This window comes from Leucoraja erinacea, chromosome 8 (genome assembly GCF_028641065.1).
Source record: "Leucoraja erinacea ecotype New England chromosome 8, Leri_hhj_1, whole genome shotgun sequence".
Classification (NCBI taxonomy): Eukaryota; Metazoa; Chordata; class Chondrichthyes; order Rajiformes; family Rajidae; genus Leucoraja; species Leucoraja erinaceus.
This window is the reverse complement of record NC_073384.1, coordinates 39,782,916-39,805,325: the sequence shown is the minus strand read 5'-3', so window position 1 is coordinate 39,805,325 and position 22,410 is coordinate 39,782,916. Positions and strand designations below refer to the sequence as shown.

Below are 22,410 nucleotides of genomic sequence, written 5' to 3'. Positions count from 1 at the left end.
ATCGAACCCGAGTCTCTGGCGCTGTGAGGCAGCAGCTCTACCACTGCGCCACCGTGCTGCCTTAAGGATTGATTTACCAGCTGATAGATTGCGTACCAAATCTGTAGTGATTAGTAAGGGTGTCGGGGGTTATGGGGAGAAGGCAGGAGAATGGAGTTAAGAGGGAAAGATAGATCAGCCATGATTGAATGGCGGAGTAGACTTGATTGGCCAAATGGCCTAATTCTGCTCCTATCACATGATTTATGAGCTTATGATTAAATTGCCACAGCTCCACATTTATGAACTGAATCAGATTTTATTAACTCTGGCTTTGGAATCCTAGTGGTCCAAATCGATGGTCCAACTACAACTTGCTTTTAAATTATTCATCCAGTTTACAATGTGCTCTCTTTTCCCAACTATGTTGCCACCTAGAGTCAGGAAAGAAAGCAAACAGTGCACAAGATGACAATGTTAAAACCAACCCATTGTTGGGACTGCTGATTTGGGACTGCATGATAAAGGGGAAATGGGGAAAGTGTGCATATTTCGGGTTTGTAAACTTAGAATGCAGAACTTACAGCCTCACCAGTCTAACATCAATTTCCACCTCACTGTGACATCCAACAACACGCCTCTCTGAACCAATGCTACAGACTGTCTTTTACCCAGAGCAGGGGAATCAAGATCTAGAGATCATAGGTTTAAGGTGAGGGGGCAAAGATTTAAAAAGAACCCGAGGGGCAACCTTTTTCACACAGAGGTTGGTGGGTAAATGGAACGAGCAGCCAGAGGGGGAGTTGAGGTAAGTACTATAACATTTAAAATACATTTGGGCAGGCATATGGATAGGAAAGGTTTTGAGGGATATGGGTCAAATGTGAGCAGGTGGGACTTGTGTAGATGGGACATGTTGGTTGGCGTGGGCAAGATGGACTGAAGGGCTTGTTTCCGTGCTGTGTGATTCTCTGAACCATCGTGTGAACCATCGGCCATCCCATCCCCAGCTACGTTACAAGGATGTCTGCAAGAGAGATATGAAGGCGCTCGACATCGATGTGGAGTCCTGGGAGAGCCTTGCAGCTGACCGCACAAGGTGGAGAGGTACCCTGAACCAACATCCCAAAACGGGGGAAGAGAAACTGTTGAACGCAGCGGCAGACAAGCGGGCACGCAGAAAGGAGTGCAGCAACTTCAACAAACCAGAGGCCACACACAAATGTGACCTTTACCACAGAGACTGTCACTCCCGCATTGGTTTCTTTAGCCACAAGTGACACTGCTCTAGCCGAGGTTTGGAGCAAGCAGCCAACAACTAGAATGCATCGCCCATGGTCAGTCATGACCGAGGGGGGCCTATGATGATTCTCTGACTATCCTCAAAAAAGCCCCATTCAGCAAATAAGCTGTACTTAGTTGTTAACATATTGTCAGGGTGGACATAGATACCATAACTTCTCTATTACAGTGGTAATGGAAAGGAGAACAAAGAAGTATACCTTGGAAGCCAAGAGGCAGAAGTGTTACATGCACAGATATAAACGTGTACGCCCACACACATACACGCACTTGCTCCATGAACTCACTTTCTGGGAAGCTTTAATGTCTTCACTTTCTCTTCTGCCTGTTCATCGGCGATGCCAACATGGCACCCCAAAGCCATAAGTGTTCTGCAAAACAAAGGTACAAGAATAAGTAACAGCTCAGACAGCGGCAAAGATCAGCATTGGCATGGCGCGTGTGGCATTTATTGAACAGTAGCAGGTCCTCTGGCTCAACAAGGGCGGCACGGTGGCACAGTGGTAGAGTTGCTGCCTTACAACGTCAGAGACCCGGGCTCGATCCTGACTACAGGTGCTGTCTGTATGGAGTTTGTACCTTCTCCCTGTGACCACATGGGTTTTCTCCGGGAGCTCCAGTTTCCACATCCCAAGGACGTACAAGTCTGTAGGTTAGTTGGTAATAGAAATCATGGAGGAGAATCTTCTGAATGTTCAGGATGAGGGGGTGAAAGGAGAGGACAAGAGGTACTTATATCCTTGCTCTGAAACAGGTGAAAGCAGAAGTTTGGGAAAACAGAGGAGACATGGTTGAGAGCCCTGAAACAATGTGGTCGGAAAGCCACAGTGAAGGAAAAAGGAAGACATTTCGAAAGCACCGATGTGGAACAAATCATCAGAACATATACAGAGAGCAAATGTAATGTACAAGATGGACAAGGTGCTGTCATCAAGATAACCAGAACACACGGTTGGACAGCACAGCTGACAGCTTCAGCCCACATTGGCCATGCCAAACATGGTGCCAAGTTTCACTAATCTCCCCTACATGCACTTGATCCATATCCCTCCATTTCCATGTCCCTCACTAAAAGTTTCTTAAATGCCACTGCCGTATCTGCCTCCACCATGATCTCTGAAAGCACTGCATTTCTGCAAATAAGAACATGGGAAGAAAACAAACTAAACTGCCTTTGTTACATTTAACTTTAATGCACTAAATCTACATGCAAGCAAGTTCGAAAACAATCGTTTTGCTCAACACTCATGATCGGCCTGTCTTTTGCTATGCAATCTTCCAGTTGCCAAACATCTTTACTTCCCTTCCCATTCCTACACTGGGCCTCCTCCACTATCAGAGTGAGGCCACATGCAAATTGGAGGAACACACCTCATATTATGCTTGGGCAGCTTACACCCCAGCGGTATAAACATTGATTTATCTAATTTCAAGTAATTCCTGCATTCCCCCCCGCCCCCTCATTCTTCCCCACCTTCATTAAGCCAGCATCTCTACCGTTACGCCACTGTGCTACCTTGATCTTCAGGAAGATATCTCCTGATCTAAACAATAAAGATAAACTTCACAAGGTACATTAGATTACAAAAAGTATTAATTGTATAAATAAAAACTAAATTTACTTACACCAGGAAAATTGCCCCCTTATGAAGGAAAATATTATATTAAAGAACAAACTCACTTCAGGGTTTCCAGAGACATCTGCAAATTGTAATTTCGCTCCTGTTCTGGCAACTTGGAGAATTCTACCAGGCAAGGGTGTTGTCGTTTGTTGTCATCTCGGATCTGCAGGAAAATACTCAATTAATTGCAGGCAGAACTCATGGCTCTTCTGAAGCCATGATATCTATCTATATAACTAAAAGAGGCAGCCCCGAGGATTTTTCCGATCGATGGAAAATAAAAAAGTTGTGAGTGTTTAAAAAATCTTGAGATCAGCTGATTGGTCCTCTGGCCTGTCAATCACCACGATGAAGGTTACGCCCCTTCGGGGGGGGGGGGGCAGGACTATAAAACCCCGGATGCCTGGACGTGTCTCAGTCACTCTGGAAGATCGCGAGGGAGAGTCCACAACTGTGATTCTAAGCTGTGAATCAACTGAACTGTGAGTCTGCAATGTACTTGCAATAAATGATTTGTTAGCCCTTAGTTACAATGCAATGCAAAATTAAAATGATTTGTTAGCCCTTAGTTACAATGCAATGAGTTGTTTAGCAATTTAATGGCCAGCACTCTGCTTGAAATGCTATGAAATTAAATTTGGTGGCCTGCACTCTGCTTGAAATGCTATGAAATGAAATTTGGTGGCCTGCACTGCTTGAAATGGAATTTCAAGAAATAGCAGTGAGTGAACTGCCAGCCAACCAGCCCTGAGTGACTGAGCTGCTGGCCCACCAGCCCCGAAATGACTGATCTGCCAGCCCACCAGCCCCAAGTGACTGATCTGCCAGCCCACCAGCCCTGAGTGACTGATCTGCCAGCCCACCAGCCCTGAGTGACTGAGCTGCCAGCCCACCAGGCCTGAGTGACTGAGTTGTCAGCCCAAGAATCCATTTGGCCCACAATGTCCATACTAGCCCTGTGGAAACCAGGCCCTTCGGCCCACAACACCCATACTAGATCTCCAGAAGCCCCCCCCCCCACATTGGCCACCAATATTGGAATTGGTGGCGAGGTGGATATTGCGTTGGGGGACCAGCCCTCCCGTGTGAACATGGGACCCAACGGGTCCCACTTGATCTAGTAAACTAAATATATCTAACACAACTTGGATGAAATAATATACTTAGCTAACAATCACTGAGGAGATGTTGTCAATATATCAAGTGTGAGTTAAAAATAGCAATTTAAAAAACTCACAATTCTGCCACTTAAATTTAAATGAATTAGAACATAGAGCAGAACAGCACAGGAACAGGACCTTTGGCCGGCAATGTTCATGCCGAACATAATGCCAAGTTAAACTGATCTCATCTGCCTGTACATGATCCATGTCCCTCTATTCCTTGCACTTCCATGTGCCTATCAAGAAGCCTGTTAAATACCACTACTGTATTTGCCTCCACCCTTGCAGCACGTTCCTGGCCCCCACTACTCTCTGTAAAATAACTTGCCTTGCACATGTCCATTAAACCTTCCCCCTCTCACTATATGGCTATGCCCTCTAGTGTTGGACATTTCCACCCTGGGAAAAAGGTTATGACAGTCTACCCTATCCATGCCTCTCATAATTTTATTTACTTCTATCAACCTCCGACGTTCCAGAGAAAACAATCAAAGTATATCCATCCTCTCCCTATGGCTGAAACCTTTTAATCTGGCAAATCTCCTCTGTGTCCTCTCCATAGCCTCCACATCTTTCTTGTAATGGGGGCTACTAGAACTGCATGTAATACTCCAAGTGTGGCCTAACCAAAGTCCTGTTGTGCTGCCTCAGGCTTTCCTGACATACTCAGTGCCCCTAGCAATGAAGGCAAGCATACCGCACTGTAATTACCTTCTATTCAAAGATCTTTCTCACACAATACTTAATTCAATAAGTAATGAAATAGACATTTTCCCAACCAGGTTAAATTGTGTCATTCGATGGATTTCGGGGGAGTGAGGTGAGTGAGTGACTTGGAAAATTATCCGCGTCTACATATATTGAATCCACAACATAGCACATTGTACTAAACTTCTAAAATTCAGCTGCTCTGCAACCAAAATTCAGTTGCACAGTGTCATTTGTGTATGTGCCTCGGCAAGACCATCAGCATAATCAAGGATGAGTCTCACCCCAGTCACACTCTCTACTCCCCTCTCCCATCAGCAGGAGGTACAGAAGTATGAAAACGCACACCTCCAGATTGAGGGGCAGTTTCTTCCCAGCTGTTATCAGGCAACTGAACATCCTATCAACAACAAGACAGCAGTCCTGAGCTAACATCTACCTCATTGGTGACCCTTGAACTATCTTTGATCGGACTTTACCTTGTACTAAATGTTACTCCCTGTATCATGTATTTGAACACTGTGGATGGCTTGACTGTAATCATGTATAACCTTTCCGCTGACTGCTTTTCACTGTACCATGGTAGACGTGACAATAAACTAAACTAAACTAAATGTGCCCTGAAGTGCTGAACAATCTCAGAAGGACAATGATACACTTCTACTTCCTGGTACATTTGGCCACCTTTGTCATTACCGCTCCGGTGACGGTGACAATGAAGGAGGCAGACACTTTTCACCTGACAGCCACACATTTTTAACTGAAAAACATGGGTAGCTAGTTGCACAATACTTAAGAGAGACTTTAGCCACTCTATTGACCCCTAAAGTTAACCTGATGCAATGGTCAGGTGAACATAACAGCATAGTAAATAGGAACAGTCACAGGCTAATTGGTCTCTGGTACCTACTCTATCATTCATTAAGATCATTTACTTGAGCGTCACTTTCCTGTGCTATCTCTTAATTCCCTTGTTACCCAAAGATCTATCAATCTCTGTCTTGAATATATTCAGTGGCTGCTCCAGAACCTTCTTAGGAAGAGAAGTCTGAAGATTAATACATTTCACTCTCAATATTTAAAAATAAACTTTGCTCTATCTTTCCCAACAAAATCATTGTTCTCATATTTTTTCACACTGTATACCATCCACAACATCCTCGCCAACTCAAGTAGTCTGCCTATAACCTCTAAAATCTCTTGACATCCTCCACACAGCCTACACTGATACCCAGCTCTGCATTCGTTGAGACATGCTGGTGAAATATACAATGAGGAAAATGCTGAGAAAGCATTTTATCGGGATGCATCACAGCGTAGTTTAGGGAACAGCTCCATCCAAGACCACAAGAAATTGCAGGGAACTGTGGGCACAGCCCAGACCATCACACAAACCAACTTACCTTCCCTTGACTCGTTTACACCTCACACGGCCTCAGCAAGGCAAGCAAGGTAACCAAGGATGAGTCTCACCCCGGCCCCTCCCTCTTCTCCCCTCTCCCATTGGGAAAAAGGTATAGAAGTATGAAAACGTATACCTCCAGATTCATGGAAAATTTCTTCCCAGCTGTTATCAGGCAACTAAAGCATCTTACCAACAACTGGAAGGCAGTCCTGAGCTACCATCTACCTCATCGACTTCAGGAGGCACAGCACCGACTTAGTCCCCCTACACATTAACGGCGAGTGTGTGGAGAGGGTCAACACCTTCCGGTTTCTCGGCGTCCATATCGCTGCTGACATCTCCTGGACGGACAACACGACGGCGGTCATCAAGAAGGCTCAGCAGCGGCTGCACTTCCTGAGGGTCCTCAGGAAGCACAACCTGGACTCTAACCTGCTGCTGACCTTCTACCGCTCGTCCATCGAGAGCCTGCTGACATACTGCATTACAGCATGGTATGGCAGCTGCACCATGGCAGACAGGGAGAGGCTTCAGAGGGTAACCAGGACAGCGCAGAGGATCATTGGTTGCCCTCTCCCCTCCCTGATGGACATCTACACCTCCCGCTGCCTTAGCAGGGCAAAGAAGATCACCAAAGACAGCTCCCATCCTGCGTTTGGACTGTTCGACCTGCTGCCCTCTGGAAGGCGCTATAGGTGCATCAAATCCAGGACAAACACTCAGGAATAGCTGCTTCCCGAGAATTATATCTACCATAAATTCAAATCCACACATGCACTGACTACACCGCCCAACACGGGCTTCCATCTGTATATATGTTTATATGTATGTAGCGCCGTAGAATTTGTGCACCTATTCCCCCCCCCCCATCTCCCTTCTGTTTTGTTTTTCTGTTTCTTGTTTTTTGTGTAAAATTGTATGTATGCACTGAGTACGAGCAGCTTTCAGTTTCACTGTACATGTATAGTGACAATAAATGGCATATCATATCATATCATTGGAGACCCTCAGTCTATCGTTGATCGGACTTTAAAGGCTTTATCTTGTACAAGACATTATTCACGTTATTCCGCTTATCATGTATCTGTACACTGTGGATGGCTCAATTGTTATCATATATTGTCTTTCCACTGACTAGTTTGCACGCAACAAAAGCTTTTCACTATACCTCGGTTAAGGTAACAATAAAATAAATAATGAGAGGACTGAGAAAAATTTCAGACCATGCATCACACAAAGACAACCTGTTTATACTAGATGTCTAATGTCTTAAATAGTGGATATGTGACGTTGTTTTGTTTTTATCCACTTTGGTGGCAAAAACAGGAAAGTAGACTATTATCTAAATGGTGTCCGATTAGGAAAAGGGGAGATGCAGCGAGACCTGGGTGTCATGGTACACCAGTCATTGAAAGTAGGCATGCAGGTGCAGCAGGCAGTGAAGAAAGCGAACGGTATGTTAGCATTCAGAGCAAAAGGATTTGAGTATAGGAGCAGGGAGATTCTACTGCAGTTGTACAGGGTCTTGGTGAGACCACACCTGGAGTATTGCATACAGTTTAGGTCTCCTAATCTGAGGAAATACATTCTTGCCATAGAGGGAGTACAGAGAAGGTTCAGCAGACTGATTCCTGGGATGTCAGGACTTTCATATGAAGAAAGACTGGATAGACTCGGCTTCTACTCATTAGAATTTAGAAGATTAAGGGGAGATCTTATAGAAACTTACAAAATTCTTAAGGGGTTGGACAGGCTAGATGCAGGAAGATTGTTCCCGATGTTGGGGAAGTCCAGAACAAGGGGTCACAGTTTAAGGATAAGGGGGAAATCTTTTAGGACCGAGATGAGAAAAACATATTTCACACAGAGAGTGGTGAATCTCTGGAATTCTCTGCCACAGAAGGTAGTTGAGGCCAGTTCATTAGCTATATTTAAGAGGGAGTTAGATGTGGCCCTTGGGGCTAAAGGGATCAGGGGGTATGGAGAGAAGGCAGGTACGGGATACTGAGTTGGATGATCAGTCATGATCATATTGAATGGCGGTGCAGGCTCGAAGGGCTGAATGGCCTACTCCTGCACCTAATTTCTATGTTTCGATGTTTTTTGTGGGGAGGTGCAGGGGAAAGGGGGTGAGATACGGTTAGGAATTTGCTTATATATCTTATTTCCTGGGATGTTAGGCTCAACAACACTTTGCCACAGTAGCGCCGGAGTCACTTCCCAGAGACGGGCGTGTTTGATTAGTTTAGTTTAGTTTAGATACACTTAACCCCTTCTGCCCACTGAGTTCACACCAACCAAACGATCATCCCAAATACTATTTCTATCCTACACACTAGGGCCAATTTTTTTTACGGAAACCAATTAACCTGCAAACCTGCAGGCATTTAGAATGTGGGAGGAAACCGGAGCACCCGGATAAAAGCCACACGGTCACAGGGAGAACGGACAAACTCCATAAAGACAGCACCAGTAGTCAGTATCAAATCCTGGTACGGAATTTGTACGTTCTCCCCATGACCGTGTGGGGTTTCTGCAGGTGCTCGGGGTTTTTTTCCCGCTGTCCAAAGACCTGCAGGTTTGCACGTTAATTGGCTTCCGTAAAAATTGTAAATTGTCCCTAGTGTGCAGGATAGTGATAGTGTATGGGAATCGCTGGTCGTCGTGGACTCGGAGGGCCGAAGGGCTTGTTTCCGCACTGTATCTCTAAATGAAACTAAACTACTGTGCTGTTCACTATCTGCCAGTATACCGTTCTCCAGAAAAATGGCACAATGTGCTGGAGTAACTCAGCCAATCAGGCAGCATTTTTGGAAAACATAGATAGGTGACGTTTTGGATCAAGGCCCTTCTTCAGACAGAAGGGACCAGACCCAAAACATAATTAAGGAGTTAAGGATTCTGGGAGTTAAGGCCCAGGAGCCGTTGGTGAGGGAGGAGCGACGTCCGTGCGGTGAGTGTAAAACCCATCGCGGGGCTTGTTTCAACAGAGGCCCAGGAGCCGTTACAGAGGGAGGAACCAAAATCTGCAACGTTCCATTCGCAGATCACACTTCAAATTAAGGGGGCTGGTGGAAGCCTCTGATTGGTCGAACGGACTAGAGGAAGCAGCTGATTGGCTTGTATCCCGGGTAAGGCTTTATTGTATTTGGATAAGGGGGAGAATGAGGGCCAGGGCAGTTTACTGTTCTGGATGTCAGATGTGGGAGGTCATGGAGTCTAAGTGCTCTCCAGACGTCCACATCTGCGCCAGGTGCGTCGAGATGGGGCTCCTAAGGGACCGTGTTAGGAACCTGGAGCAGCAACTCGATGACCTCTGTCTGCTCAGGGAGAGCGAGGAGGTCATAGAAAGGAGTTACAGGGAGGTGGTCACTCCAAGACCACGGGAGACAGAAAACTGGGTCACAGTTAGGAAGGGCAATGGGCAGAGGCAGGGACTGGTGAGTACCCCGGTGGCTGTACACCTTGAAAATAAGTACTCATTTTGAGTAAGCGTGGGGGAGACAGCCTACCTGGGGGCAGCGACAGCGACCGGGTCTCTGGCACAAAGACTGGTCCTGTTGCTCAAAGTTAAGGAAAAGAAGAGGAGGGCAATTGTAATAGGGGACTATAGTCAGGGGTTCGGATAGGCGATTCTGTGGACGCAGACAGGAGACCCGGATGGTAGTTTGCCTCCCTGGTGCCAGGGTCAGGGATGTGTCTGAACGTGTCCAAGAAATCCTGAAATGGGAGGGAGAGGAGCCTGAGGTTGTGGTACATATAGGTACCAACGACATAGGTAAAAAAAGAGAAGAGGTCCTGAAAGAAGAATTTAGGGAGTTGGGTAGAGAGTTAAGGAGAAGGACTGCAAAGTAACAATCTCAGGATTACTGCCTGTGCCACGCGACAGTGAGAGTAGGAATGGAGCGAGGTGGAGGATAAATGAGTGGATGAGGGACTGGTGCAGTGGGTATGGATTCAAGTTTCTGGATCATTGGGACCACTTTTGGGGAAGATGCGACCTGTACAGAAAGGACGGGTTGCACTTGAACTCGAGGGGGACCAATATCCTGGCGGGGAGATTTGCAAAGGCTACTGGGGAGACTTTAAACTAGTATGGTTGGGGGGAGGGGCTCAAATTGGGAAACCTAGCAGTCAGTGTGTGAGGCAGGAGGCAGAGAATGGTAGCACTCTGACCCAAAATGTAGGGGAGAGAGAAGAAAAAGACAATAAACAGAGAATAAGAGAGGGTGGGTTTCTTAAATGTGGATATTTTAATGCTAGGAGCATTGTAAGAAAGGTGGATGAACTTAGAGCCTGGGTTGACACCTGGAAGTATGATGTTGTGGCGATCAGTGAAACATGGTTGCAGGAGGGCTGTGATTGGAAACTAAATATTCCAGGATTTCGTTGCTTCAGGTGTGATAGAATTGGAGGGGCAAGAGGTGGAGGTGTTGCATTGCTTATCAGGGAAGTTATTACAGCAGTGCTTTGGCAGGATAGATTAGAGGGCTCGTCTAGGGAGGCTATTTGGGTGGAACTGAGAAATGGGAAAGGGGTAGCAACACTTATAGACCGCCAAATGGGGAGCGAGAATTGGAAGAACAAATATGTAAGGAGATAGCAGATATTAGTAGTAAGCACAAGGTAGTGATTGGGGGAGATTTCAATTTTCCACACATAGACTGGGAAACACATTCTGTAAATGGGCTGGATGGGTTGGAGTTTGTAAAATGTGTGCAGGATAGTTTTTTGCAGCAATACATAGAAGTACCTACTAGAGAAGGGGCGGTGCTGGACTTCCTGTTAGGAAATGAGACGGGTCAGGTGGCAGAGGTATGCGTTGGGGAACAGTTCGGGACCAGTGATCACAATACCATTAGTTTCAATATAATTATGGAGAGGGTCAGAACTGGACCTAGGGTTGAGATTTTTGATTGGAGAAAGGCTAACTTTGAGGAGATGCGAAAGGATTTAAAAGGAGTAAATTGGGACAGTTTGTTTTATGGGAAAGATGTGGAAGAGAAATGGAGGACATTTAAAGGTGAAATTTTAAGAGTACAGAATCTTTGTGTCCCTGTTCGGTTGAAAGGAAATAGTAAAAATTGGAAAGAGCCAAGGGAAATTGGACACGGTTCGGAAAAAGAGAGAGATCTACAATAATTATAGGCAGCATGGAGTAAATGAGGTGCTTGAGGAGTATAAAGAATGTAAAAAGAATCTTAAGAAAGAAATTAGAAAAGCTAAAAGAAGATATGATGTTGCTTTGGCAAGTAAGGTGAAAGTAAATCCAAAGGGTTTCTACAGCTATATTAATAGCAAAAGGATAACGAGGGATAAAATTGGTCCATTAAAGAGTCAGAGTGGACAGCTATCTGCAGAGCCAAAAGAGATGGGGGAGATATTGAACAATTTCTTTTCTTCGGTATTCACCAAGGAGAAGGATATTGAATTATGTGAGGTAAGGGAAACAAGTAGAGTAGCTATGGAAACTATGAGATTCAAAGAAGAGGAAGTACTGACACTTTTGAGAAATATAAAAGTGGATAAGTCTCCAGGTCCGGACAGGATATTCCCTAGGACATTGAGGGAAGTTAGTGTAGAAATAGCAGGGGCTATGACAGAAATATTTCAAATGTCATTAGAAACGGGAATAGTGCCGGAGGATTGGCGTACTGCGCATGTTGTTCCATTGTTTAAAAAGGGGTCTAAGAGTAAACCTAGCAATTACAGACCTGTTAGTTTGACGTCAGTGGTGGGCAAATTAATGGAAAGGATACTTAGAGATAATATATATAAGCATCTGGATAAACAGGGTCTGATTAGGAACAGTCAACATGGATTTGTGCCTGGAAGGTCATGTTTGACTAATCTTCTTGAATTTTTTGAAGAGGTTACTCGGGAAATTGATGAGGGTAAAGCAGTGGATGTTGTATATATGGACTTCAGTAAGGCCTTTGACAAGGTTCCTCACGGAAGGTTGGTTAAGAAGGTTCAATTGTTGGGTATTAATGGTGGAGTAGCAAGATGGATTGAACAGTGGCTGAATGGGAGATGCCAGAGAGTAATGGTGGATGGTTGTTTATCAGGTTGGAGGCCAGTGACTAGTGTGGTGCCACAGGGATCTGTGTTGGGTCCACTGTTGTTTGTCATGTACATCAATGATCTGGATAATGGTGTGGTAAATTGGATTAGTAAGTATGCAGATAATACTAAGATAGGTGGGTGGTTGTGGATAATGAAGTAGATTTTCAAAGTCTACAGAGAGATTTATGCCAGTTGGAAGAGTGGGCTGAAAGATGGCAGATGGAGTTTAATGTTGATTAGTGTGAGGTGCTACATCTTGGCAGGACAAATCAAAATAGGACGTACATGGTAAATGGTAGAGAATTGAAGAATGCAGGTGAACAGAGGGATCTGGGAACAACTGTGCACAGTTCCCTGAAAGTGGAATCTCATGTAGATAGGGTGGTAAAGAAAGCTTTTGGTGTGCTGGCCTTTATAAATCAGAGCATTGAGTATAGAAGTTGGGATGTAATGTTAAAATTGTACAAGGCATTGGTGAGGCCAATTCTGGAGTATGGTGTACAATTTTGGTCGCCTAGCTATAGGAAGGATGTCAACAAAATAGAAAGAGTACAGAGGAGATTTACTAGAATGTTGCGTGGGTTTTCAGCAACTAAGTTACAGAGAAGAGAACTGAGGAGGTTAGGGAGATTCAAACAAGAAACAGACTGGAGAAATTAAGGGACAGACGTAGAAGATAAGAGGGGAAACTTCTTTAAGATCAGAGAGTGAAAAGACTTAGAAACTCCAAGAGGTGGAAGAAAAGTTTAGGGTTTCAACAGAAAAAGAAATTGGCTAGTTTAAAAGACGGGAAATGGTGGCTATGGTCTGTGCGCAGGATATGGAATAGGAGATACGGTTGTTCGGCAGCGGAAGAGGGGCGCGAGGCATGTTCCGTGATGTAATTGTATAATGGTATTTAAAATGTTTCCAGAGTGCGCTGATCTGGAGTTACATGTGTCTTTTGACGAGCGCCAAGCATCTTACAGTTTCCTGGTTCTACTTTGCCAGCGGTCAGTGTCATCATCAAATAAGGAATATTTACTCAGGGGCCCAGATGCAGTCACGACAACTGCTATTCAAGGCGGTCAAATAATTGCTAAGTCCGGACATACGGTGCATAGGTGTCCACTGGGCCTCGGGATTCATACGTGCTGTAATTTGGTTTTTATGCAAGCTACCTCGTATACGGTCTTGAGGTAGGAGCAGCATCGGAATCCGGTTCATGGACTGTCGCGCTGAGTCTGCTGAGGTACAAAATTTTAGTTGTTCTTTTCCAACACAGTAAGCCAAACACCAGCAAAGCTTTTCCAGGTTATGGGGGCAAGATTTACTTTCTCTCACCTGCAGGGCAATTTTGGGTTACTCAAAAGGTCTATGCGTGTCCTGGAACGAGCTGCGCAGGTCTTTGTGAGACTTACTATCCCACCAGCGAAGAAAACAATTAAACAGGTGCAGGATGGATAGGTCTAGGAGGGATATTGGTCCACTTGATGTAATGTGCTGTTGGTCAGCAAGGCAAGTAACCGAATGGATGGTACACGGCGGACTCAATGACTCTCGTTTACCGACTCGGTATTTACGCGTTCCCACTTGTATTTCTTTGGTCAATTATGGCAGTGGAATCAGAAGATTGTCCGCTAGAGGCTCAGCTATTCTGTGGCATTGAAGAGAACTTCATGAAGCGGTGAGGATGCTGATAACGTTTTGCTGCATTCGTCAATATGCAGGGGATTCCTGGTGAAATCCGGACCAACACGAGGCATCCTCGTGATTAGCTGGCTTCAGGTAGTAGCCGTGCGGAGGATTTGGTATACCCGGGAGTTCTGAACTGTTCACCAGCCGGGATATTCCTTTTGGGGAAGCGGTTCCACGTGTGACACTGCCACATAATCTTAAACGGAGCTTAGGAGTGATTACAGAAGCGCACAGCAACACAGTTTTCATACGCAGGAGTGCAGGCTGGCAGGGAAATCGGGCCCATGAGGAGGTTGTTGACTAATGGAATATAGGGCAACATGTTTTCGCTGGAAAGGCTACGAGAAGATTACAGGATGTTGCATGACCCGAGGGCCTGAGCTGTAGGCGCGGAGCAGCCGGGATTTATTCGACGGATTCGAGGAGGAGAGAGCATGAGTAGGGTAAATGTCCAGTCCATTGCAGAGAGAACAGAGTACTGACACTCACAGGTCGTCCTAACTGTTTCATACGAGTGGATTTCGGGGAAGGGGCTGAATAATCCTACTGGTGGTTCAGAGGTGGCAGGACTCTTAACGGAGAACAATTGTCCGAAACAAAATGGTCCTAAATGGTGAAAATCCTTGCATTGCTATTATATTTGTTCATTTGGTGTGTTTGTGTCCCGTGGTGTGTATTTGTGCAAGTTTGTGGGTTTTGATCGTTGAGTTTTACGGCTTTTAGTGTGCTGTCATGCACGCTGTATTTGTTCTCGTTTGGGTACGTTTGTTCTATCTATTTGGTTTGTTAGTGTTTCATGGTTGTGTGATGTTGCGCTGGCTGGGTCATGATCTGAGGTTCCCGTTTCTGGTATTGACCAGTTTGTTTTGGTTTGATACGGTTGGTTGTAATTATATGTATTGTGCGGGCTTGTGTTTCCCTGTTGTTGTTGTTTGTTACCGGTGTGAAAGCAATCCCAGCCAGCTTTGCTGCTGTGCTGGGGGGCGTGGTCGGCTTCTGGTTGGCACTGACGTGTTTGTTGTTGTGTTGTTCCGTAGGTTTGTGACTCCTGTTGTTTTTTTTGGTTTGTGGTGTGTTGTGTTTTGTGTGTTAGTTTGTGAAGTGCGTTTACTAACGCTGTGTGTGGTTTTGTTGGATGTCTGTGATCTTCAAGACCGTTTCACGTTGTATTGTCTGATTCATTGGTGGTTTTTGTTGGCTGGATTCTGTCACTTATGTGTTGATTTTGTTGTTGGTTACTGACTGTTGTGTGTGTGTTGTCGGAACTAATCGTGTCCAATGTCAGATGAAACAAGTTACAGGGTTTGTAGCCTGAACTGTCACGTGCCCCGGTTCCCACGCCCCTTTAGACTCGATCCCCCCATCCCACACCGATTCCTTCCCTGACTCACATTTACAACTTCAATCAGACTTTCTTCACCCTCGGATTTTCCCGGCCTTGGTCCAACCATCTGTCTATTCAAAAATACACGGAATTGCCATGAGATTGTCTCACTATTTACTGCGGCAAGCACTTTGCCTGGCCCAGGGGTTAATCTATCCCAGTTAATCTTCAAATGATACAACATTTCGCGTAGTGAGTAGGCAATCCCCATAAAAGCGACCCTGCGCACCGTTTTCAGAAACCTTGCACAGTTGCACACAGTGCTGGAATACCACAGCTAGTCGAATTTGTGCAGCCTTCAGCTGTGAGTTTGTACATGGGATAAGGACCTTCGATAGTGTGACCCTACTGGATTTGACCATTACCTATTGCGAGCTTCTCCGACATGTGCTTAGATCCAGGCCAGCAGTTGTTTGGTTCCTTTGTGTCCGAAAAATTGTTTTTAGGCTCAATCTGTACAGCGGCCTCATTCTATACCTGAGAACACAGATTGGAAGTGAAGGCAGCTTGTCAGAGGAGGATGGTCGGACCACTAGAACTATCAGCAGCACGCCCTTGTGGTCGTGGCGAGGTTGAGCAGCCTGGATTTTATTCCACGGAGTGCAGGAGGATGAGAGCATTAGCGGTGGATTTCGGGGGAGTGAGGTGATGATTTTGTTGGGCCTGCTTCTGTGTTGCAAGACTCTATAACATGGAGAACAATTGTCCAAAAACAAAATTGTCCTAAAATGTTGAAAATACTTTCACATGCTATTATAAAGTTGTATTTGGTGTGACACATAATAGTGTCCAATTGGTCAGTGAAACAAGTAACAATTTTTGGTGTTGTACCTGAACTGTAATAATGACCCTTTCCCACTCCCCTTTAGCCTCCGATCCCCCCCACTCCCACACCCCTACATTCCTTCCTCTGGCTTCACAATTTACAACTTCAATCAGCCTGTCTTACACCCTCGGATTTAATCTCGGGCCTTTGTTCCAACCATCTGTCTATCAAAAAACCCCATTGCCTATGTCTACCTATTACCTGCCACACTTTGCCCGGCCCCTTCTCTCTCCCAGTTATCTTCCCCTCCCCCAACATTCGGTCAGAAGAAGGGTCCCACATACCAATGTACCTTCCTCCAGAAAATCAGACAAAGTGCTGGAATAACACAGCTGGTCAAGCAGCATCCCTGGAGAACATGGATAAGTGACGTTATGGGTCGGGACCCTACTTCGAGCAGAACATTACCTATCCATGTTCTCCGAAGATGCTGCTAGATCTCCTGAGTTACTCCAGCACTTTGTGTCCTTTTGTGTAGGCCAGCATCTGCAGCTCCTTATTTCTATAGTACCTGAGAGGTATCCACAGGCATTGGAGTGAAGGCAGCTTGTGTGAGAGAGATGGTCGGACCCAGTAGGTCACGCACGCCATTGTGGTCTTGCTTATATTCGTTCGTGTGTTCCACCCTCATTTTTTCTTTTGGCAGCAAGGCTTCGAAACACGGAGCATAGCCAGGAGGTGGAAGGAACTTAAACTCCCCGTGGCGACCGCCAAGCAAGAAACGAACTCTAGGGAGACACAAGTACGGCTTGTTTGGAAGAAATGGTTGATTAGAAAACCGGAGAGCAAACCAGCAAAATAACTACAACTACGACCCATAAATGAATTGGAGATTTGAGAACCGGAGGCCATAGGTTTAAAGCTGAGGAGGTAAAAAGTTAATAGGAACCTGAGGGGTAATTATTTCCCCACAAAGAGTGGTGGGTGCATTGAACAAGTTGCCAGAGGAGGTAGTTGAGGAAGGTACAATTGCAACGTTTAAGAAACATTTAGACAGTTACATGTATAGGATAGGTTTAGAGAGATATGGGCCAAACGCAGGCAGGTGGGGCTAGTGTAGATGGAACATGTTGGTCGGTGTGGGCAGGTGAGGCTGAAGGGTCTGTTTCCACACTATATGACTCTATAATCGCTTAAAGGGGAATTGGGCTGAAAACTGTGAGCGACACCACAGTGAAACTCCAATAATCCCGCAGCCTACTGTGTGAAAGGTTCAAAAAAGTGAAATGTTCTGTATTACGGGTCCACCACTGATTTTCTGGCAACTGGTCATCTAGCATCTCCTTTATCCAAACAAAATACAGAGAGTGCACTTGAAATTCCCCCCGGACGGCCCCCGAAAATGTCACTCCTAGGTTGTGTGAGACGGCCGATCTCAACCTCATCGGGACTTCTGTGATCAATTGGCAGGTCAAATTTGCTCCCTGTGGCCAGGGCTCTGGAACTCTGTACCAGCTGGAGCCGGCAGATCCGTTCTCATAGCCAACTTCCAAGGCTGACATTCGGGCCAGTATCTCGACACAGAGTTGAAACATGCCCTTTGGTGACCAACGATCACTTGTACATAAGTTCTAATATTTTACAGAAGCCAATTAACCTACAAACCCGCACTTCTTTAGAATGTGGGAGGAAACCTGAGCACCCGGAGAAAACCCACCCGGTCACAGGGAGAATATGCAAATTCCAAACAGACAGCACCCACAGTTAAGATCAAACCCGAGTCTCAGGCGCTGGAAGGCAACAACTCTCTGCTGCATCACCAAGCTCCAGAATATCCTGACTTTGTTCTTTCACAATACTAATCGTAATTTCATGTTCTAAATGTAGGAAATGCGTGTGAAAAATATTTCACTCTGTTATAAATGACAGTATTCGATATTTGTTTGGGAAATAAAACTCGCCTTTCTCCAATTTAAATAATACTGGCATTGCCAATATCGTCACAACGCAACTTCAACAGATTTTCTTGTGCACGGAAATCAAATTCATACTTTTTCACAGTGAATCTCTATGAATGCTGCGATTACTTCTACTCCTGGAACATCTATAGCTTTTATTTCATACATTTATTCAATTCAGACACAAGTCCTGGGATTTATTTTCATTCACATACGGATTGTGGGCATAAATTCCAGACTTTAAATGAAAAAATTAGCGTTGGTCATGGTGACCGTAAAAATGTTGGATGATCATAAACCTAATCTTTTTCACAATGTCTTTTGAAGGAGAAAAGTGCCTGGAACACTCTGCCAGGGGGTGGTGGAGGCAGATACAATAACATTATTTAAGAGGTTTTTGGAAAAGACATATGGATATGGATGCCAGGGGGATCATGGTGGGAGGAGGTTAGTTCAACTTGGCACATGTCCAGCACAGAAAGTTCACAGCTTAAGGAGGGAAAAATTTTAAAAACCGAGAAAAAGACTTTTTTCACACAGAGAGTGGTGAATCTCTGGAAATCTGCACAGAGGGTATTGATCCATGTTGGCTATAGAGGGAGGAGATGTGGCCCCTTGTGGCTAAGGGGATCAGGGGGTACAGGCAGGTACGGGATACTGAGTTGGATGATCAGCCATGATCATATTGAATGGCGGTGCAGGCTCGAAGGGCCGAATGGCCTACTCCTGACCTAATTTCTATGTTTCTATGTTTCTATGAAATTATAGGCTGAATGGCCCATTCCTGTGCTGTATTGTTCTAAAATGTACTGCCCTTACCCGAGCTGATCTCAAAGTGAAACCAGATCCACAGCAGTACATTTAACTGACCTCCAAATTCACCAACAATGCCTCCCTGAACAAGGGCACTGGGGGATGTGGAACAAATGAGGCATGGTGGTGCTGTGGTAGAGTTGCTGCCTGACAGTGCCCGAGACCCAGGTTCGATCCTGACTACAGGTTCTGTCTGCACAGAGTTTGTACGGTCTCCCTGTGACCGCATGGGTTTTTTCCGGATGCTCCAGTTTCTTCCCGCACTCCAAAGATGTACAGGTTTGAAGGTTAATTGGCTTCGGTAAAATTATAAATTGTCGGCATGGACTAGGTGGGCCAAAGGGCCTGCTGCTGCGATGTAATAAAGTAAAATATACATGAGGATAAGCAAAAGATGTTGAGGATCACTGACTTTACTCCTGTCGAGAAGCTGACCACAGGAAAGAAGAGCCCATCGGTGTTGAAATTTTCAAACATTCCCTGAACTGGTTGTCCATTAATGCGGAAGGAAATACTTGGAGCGCTTAAATCCAGGCAGCAGCTGACAACGTCATCATCCCTCAGCAAATGCTGGTTTGGTGAATTTACTGTCCGAGCAATGCAGCCTACAAAGAGAGAAACCGTCAGGTGAAGAAAATATCAGCGTCTATTTCCGAAAACCCCTCCCTGAATCAACAAAACCCCATCAATTAATGGTAGAGTTGCTGCCTAACAGCACCAGAGACCCGGGTTTGATCCTGACCACGGGTGCTGTCTGTATGGAGTTTGCACATTCTCCCTGTGACTGCGTGGGTTTTCTCTGGGTGCTCCGGTTTCCTCCCACACTCCAAAGACGTACATGTTTGTAGGTTCAACTTATAAATTGTAAATTGTACCTAGTGTATAGGATAGTGCTAGTGTATGGGCTGATCACTGGTCGGCATCGACTCGGTGGGCCAAAGGGCCTGGTTTGGCACTGTATCTCCAAAGCCGAAGGTAAAGTAAAGGCGACTCTCGGTGTGGTGGAACCAGAAATGGATCTTCAATTAATCATTACAATTGCTCCACGCTTTTGTCTGGTCATTGTAGCCGGGGGCTTCAAGCCAACCTCAGGGGAGTTCAACCAAATGAATCCTGTACCTGCACACAGTGGACGGCTTGATGGTAATCCTATATTGTCTTTCTGCTGACAGGACAGCACGCCATAAAAAGCTTTTCACTGTACATTGGTGCACTTGCCAATGAAACAAACTAAACAAAAGCCATATAAAATAGCACTCTGAGACCGATGAAGCGTCTAGACCCAAAACGTCACTTTTTCCTTTTCTCCAGAGATGCTGCCTGACTCGCTGAGTTACTCCAGCATTTGGTGTCTATCTGAACTAAACTCTGCCTTTCCCCAGACACTACCTGACCTGCTGGGAGATTTCAGCATTTTCTGGTATTATTTCTGATTTGCAATATCTGCAATCTTTTGTTTTCATTGCAAACCATCACCTGGTGATTCCTCTCCTCTGTGGACTTTGTGGCATGCAGATTCTCTGCTGAAAATGGTTAACCAAAAACAATGGATGTGAGATCGACACAAAATGCTGGAGTAATTCAGCGGGACAGGCAGCATCTTTGGACAGAAGGAATGGGTGACGTCTGACAGTGTGAAGAATGGTCTCGACCCGAAACGTCACCAATTCCTTCTATCCAGAGATGCTGTCTGTCCACTGAGTTACTCCAGCATTTTGTGTCGATCTCACATCCATGGTTTTTGGTTAACCATTTTAATGCAGATTTTCTCGCAGCATCTACAGTTCCTTCCTGGTTCCACCATGGTTGTGAGGTGCTTTCAATTGTCAGGCACACTAATTTCTTTAAGACAATTCCACAGATAATCTCAATTTAGATAGGTGATTTTACATGTAATACAGTGTTAACAATTACCATGTAAAATTATTTTATTTATTCAATGAACCTTCACGACCTAAAGTATGAGAAAAGGGAATATACAACAACGGTGGGCAGATTTCTATTTAGCTCTTTTCTAAACTTAACTGCATTACATCTTAAAACAGAAAAACACTGCATACAATTCTGCATTCATACTCTAATCATTATAACATAATGATAACAAATGAAATTATGCATAATGACTGGCAGGCAACGAACTATTGATCTATTTCTATTCGGGTTTTCTTATTGAGAGACCTTCATTATGGAACAGAGCCAGAGTTATACAGCACATGTTGGTGATGCTGGTTTAAATCGAAGATAGATACAAAATGCTGGAGTAACTCAGCGGGTGAGGCAGCATCTCTGGAGAGAAGGCATGGGCGACATTTTGGGTCGAGACCCTTCTACAGACTGATGTCTGGGGAGGGGGTGGGACAAAGATAGAATGTAGTCGGAGACAGTAAGACTAGTGGGAGAACTGGGAAAGGGAAGGGGATGGAGAGAGAAAGCAGGGGCTATCTGGTTAGAGAGGTCAATGTTCATACAGCTGGGGTGTGAACTACCCAAGCGAAATATGAGGTGCTGTTCCTCAGATTTGTGCTGGGCCTCACTCTGACAATGGAGGAGGCCCAGGACAGAATGGTCAGATTGGGAATGGGAGGGGTAGTTGAAGTGCTGAACCACTGGGAGATCGGGTAAGTTAAGACGGGCTAATAGGTTAAGATGCAGTAGGACCTCCTTGCTCCTAAACTCAAATCCTCTTGCAATGAAGGCCAACATGCCATTAGCTTTCTTCACTGCCTGTTGTACCTGCATGCTTACTTTCAGTGACTGATGTACAAGCACACACAGGTCTCGTTGCACCTTTCCCTTTTCCTAATCTGACAACATTCAGATAATAATCTGCTTTCCTGTTTTTGCCACCAAAATGGATAACCTCACATTTATCTATATTATATTCATTTGCCATGCTTCTGCCCACTCACCCAACCTGTCCAAGTCACCATCCAACTACCCCCTGCATGACAAAATTTCACCCCCAAGATCCCTCTTACAGTTTTAGAGTATTCTAAAAATACTGTAAATGTTCACTTTATCCATGCTCCTTATGATTTTGGGTATTTCCAGAAGATCACTCCTCAACCTCCTACATTCCCAAGAAAACAAACTTCCAGTCCATCGGACCTCACTCTATAACTCAGTCCAGCAAGTCTATGTAATATCCTGGTGAATTTTTGCTGCATCCTTTACAACTTAATAACATCCTTCCTATAGCTGGGCAACCAGATCTGCATGCAGTACTCCTTATGTGGTTTCACCAATGACTAGTACAGCTGCATCATGCCGCACCAGTTTTTGTCCTCAATACTCTTCCCGAAGAAGGCACGCGTATCAAATGCCTTCTTCAACACCCTGCCCACCTGAATCACCACTTTCAGGGAACAGTGCACCTGTACTCCCAGATCACTCTGTTCTGCAGCACTCTCCAGAGCTCTATCCTTTACTGGGCTTTACAAGTCCTGCCTTGGTTTGACAGACCAAAATGCAACACCTCATATGTATGACAAGGGCCAGATGTTTTTAGTTTACCATATTTTTAAACAGAGGGTGGTGGGTATACGGAATAGGCTGCGAGAAAAGGTA

General features: G+C 45.1%; 1 protein-coding gene across 1 annotated transcript in view; it reads right to left on the bottom strand.

Annotated features, from left to right (window-relative positions):
- Positions 1 to 22,410, bottom strand: part of ryr2a (ryanodine receptor 2a (cardiac)) — a 426,354-nt gene that overhangs the window by 218,806 nt on the left and 185,138 nt on the right. Inside the window, exons 19-24 of the mRNA XM_055640013.1 lie at positions 19,256 to 19,448; positions 16,638 to 16,860; positions 15,784 to 15,887; positions 14,862 to 14,970; positions 2,963 to 3,066; positions 1,569 to 1,652 (exon numbers count right to left, since the gene is read on the bottom strand). Of these exons, the coding sequence (XP_055495988.1) occupies positions 1,569 to 1,652; positions 2,963 to 3,066; positions 14,862 to 14,970; positions 15,784 to 15,887; positions 16,638 to 16,860; positions 19,256 to 19,448 (817 nt within the window). The remainder of the gene's footprint in view (positions 1 to 1,568; positions 1,653 to 2,962; positions 3,067 to 14,861; positions 14,971 to 15,783; positions 15,888 to 16,637; positions 16,861 to 19,255; positions 19,449 to 22,410) is intronic.